Here is a 2,493-nt window from a genome sequence, read left to right as displayed (position 1 = left end):
TTAAACCAGATTTGCTTCTAAAGAGCATTTACATTTTTTTCCCATGTATTTCTTTTGCACAGATTTTTGTTAAAGTATTCTATACGAATGGGAAGTTCACATATCTTGTGTACAGCTCAGTGAATTTTTTGCAAGGTGAAAATACCAATGATACCAGTGCCCTGATGAAGCAGAACAGCCCAGCACCCAGGAACCCTGCATTGTGCTCACTTCTCCCCTCTCCAAGGGTATGGCCACTATTCTGAATTCTGAGAGAAGAAATTAATTTTGCCTGCTTTTGAATTTTATAGAAATGAAATCATAGGAGATGAATTCTCTTATGTGTGACCTCTTTCACTCAGCAGTACACTAAGGAGCTCATACAAGTCAGCCTGCACAATGATAGATCTTTTTGCTCATTTTGTTTCATTCCTCCATTTTGAATGTACCACAACTTGTATATCCATCCAACAGTTGACTGAATTATTTTTTTTTAATGAGGAAATTGATCCAGAACCAGGAAGAAGGCAAATCTTACTAATAAAACAGTGTCAGCCTCAAGGATACATACTTCACAAAACAGATTCTAGAACATTCTATTAAACTAAATAAAGTCTTAGGGGTCTGGAAGAAAGGCCATTCCACTCACCCAGAGTTGTCACTCATTACAGATACATAATGCAGCAAACCATCTGTGTATGTCTGGGGAGATTTAATAATGGGGCTGCTTCTGTCTCTGGTGTTCAGTTCAATGTGACCATCTTCCAGGGTGACCTGCAGGTTATTTGTCTGAAATCATCACAGAATGTGCCCATCAATGTCATTAGTTTCCATTTCAAGATTATGAGTGTATCAATGCTGAATTTATGATCAAAACCATGTATAAAGCAGGCAAGTGAGTTCGACCCAAATGTTTTGACTTTGCTATTTTGAGTTAAAGAGTATTTCTGATAATTTAGACACCATGTTGATGAATATAAAAGTCTTATGCAAGTTGTTTAAACACTGACGTATCTGTCAAAAGCATTTTATGGACCTGCATTCATAAATCAATTTAACTTCTCCATCAATTACACAAAACAGTTAAGCCATCTCTAAATTTTTCTACTTCCAATTTTCTGAAGTTGTTTTCATCAGGATCAAGTCTTTTCGTCATTATGAATTTTTTATTTTCTGGTCATAATTTCTAGGAGGTTCCATTTCTGGATGTCAAACTCTGCAGATCTAAATTTTGGTAGGATGATTAGATTCTTTCTGTCAGTTCTCAATTTAAAAAAAGGTATAGTGTTTGTAGTTGTCATTTTAATTTTGCTGTTCTTTTTTCCTACCAAGTACAGTTTTTTTTTTTAATTTTCAATAAGATGTGTTCGTTCAGTGAGCTTTTAGGCTAAAACAGTTTTTACAGCATGTGGTTATAGCCATTGTCATTTTTATATTTTGATTTTTTCAGTTGGTACTATTCATTATGAATAGGATAAAAGAATACCAATTTATATGTATTTCTTAGCTAACTCATTATGAAGTTGAGGGCAATGTTCCTAGGATATTTCTAGGATTTCTAGATCTAGGATTGATCTCCTCTTCTGCTAAGTCACCTCTTAGGCTGGCTTTTGACTGTTTTGTATATCCCCACCCTCAGCAAAGGAAACAAATGTTGGGTGTCAAAAGGGCTAGATCAAAGCACCCTACTTTGATAGAAAGGGTACTCTTGCAGTCAAAATGCTGGTATGTGCTTCTTAGGGGGTAGTTTAAAAAAAAAAGATCTCTAAAGGGCGATTGAGCAAATATTATTGAAAGAGAGGAGGCCTTCTAATATGACACAGCTGCAGAGTCACAGAGTCAGCTACCGTTCTTCCTTTCAACAAATACTGATGCCTGTTGTGTTGTGTTGGCAATCCTGAAGAAACACATCCAAGAATGTCAGTATTCTACTTCTATTTCTTTTAAAATTCCCCTCATTCGATAAGGGGGTTTCTAAATATTAGTTGAATTCTACACCTATGGAACCACATGAGTAAAATCGTATTAATCTACAGAGGGCACTTCCTTGCTGAAGAGGATTCTGTCTTGCTGTTGTACGTAAACAAAGAGCAAAGGACCCTATTTTCTCTCATTCCCCAGATGTAAATATTGTCTGACTAGCTGATGCTGCAAACAAGGAATCTGAAGAAGTATCTTTTGTAGAATCAAAAATAATAGTGGGGATATATTTTGATTTTTTCTTAGCTCTAAAACTTTAAGCTACATTATTCCTTATAACAGTTATAATTCACATTAACTCCTCAAATAAACCCAAAAAGAATGAAAATGGGTCCACGAATATATATAAATTCAGTTCTGTAAACTATAATGTACTTCCTCAGCATTATCTCTTTTAGGACTTGCCTCAGGGAGAGGAATAACCTTCATGGTTGAAATTACAGTGTCCTTCACCCTATCATGGTGGATAAAATGCCTACTTAATTTACCTTCAAAATCTCTCTATTGTTTTTGACATCAAATTTTGAGTCAGAT

The 2,493-nt window shown here is 35.3% G+C and overlaps 1 protein-coding gene across 1 annotated transcript in view; it reads left to right on the top strand.

Moving 5' to 3' along the window:
• The window catches only part of LOC115277423 (laminin subunit alpha-3-like), a 225,862-nt gene that overhangs the window by 206,600 nt on the left and 16,769 nt on the right, over positions 1-2,493 (top strand). The window contains 1 exon segment of the mRNA XM_029921574.1: positions 1,170-1,213. Within this exon segment, the coding sequence (XP_029777434.1) occupies positions 1,170-1,213 (44 nt within the window).

Source organism: Suricata suricatta, chromosome 14 (assembly GCF_006229205.1).
Source record: "Suricata suricatta isolate VVHF042 chromosome 14, meerkat_22Aug2017_6uvM2_HiC, whole genome shotgun sequence".
Classification (NCBI taxonomy): Eukaryota; Metazoa; Chordata; class Mammalia; order Carnivora; family Herpestidae; genus Suricata; species Suricata suricatta.
The sequence above is the reverse complement of the archived record's forward strand: the minus strand, read 5'-3'. Positions and strand labels throughout refer to the sequence as shown.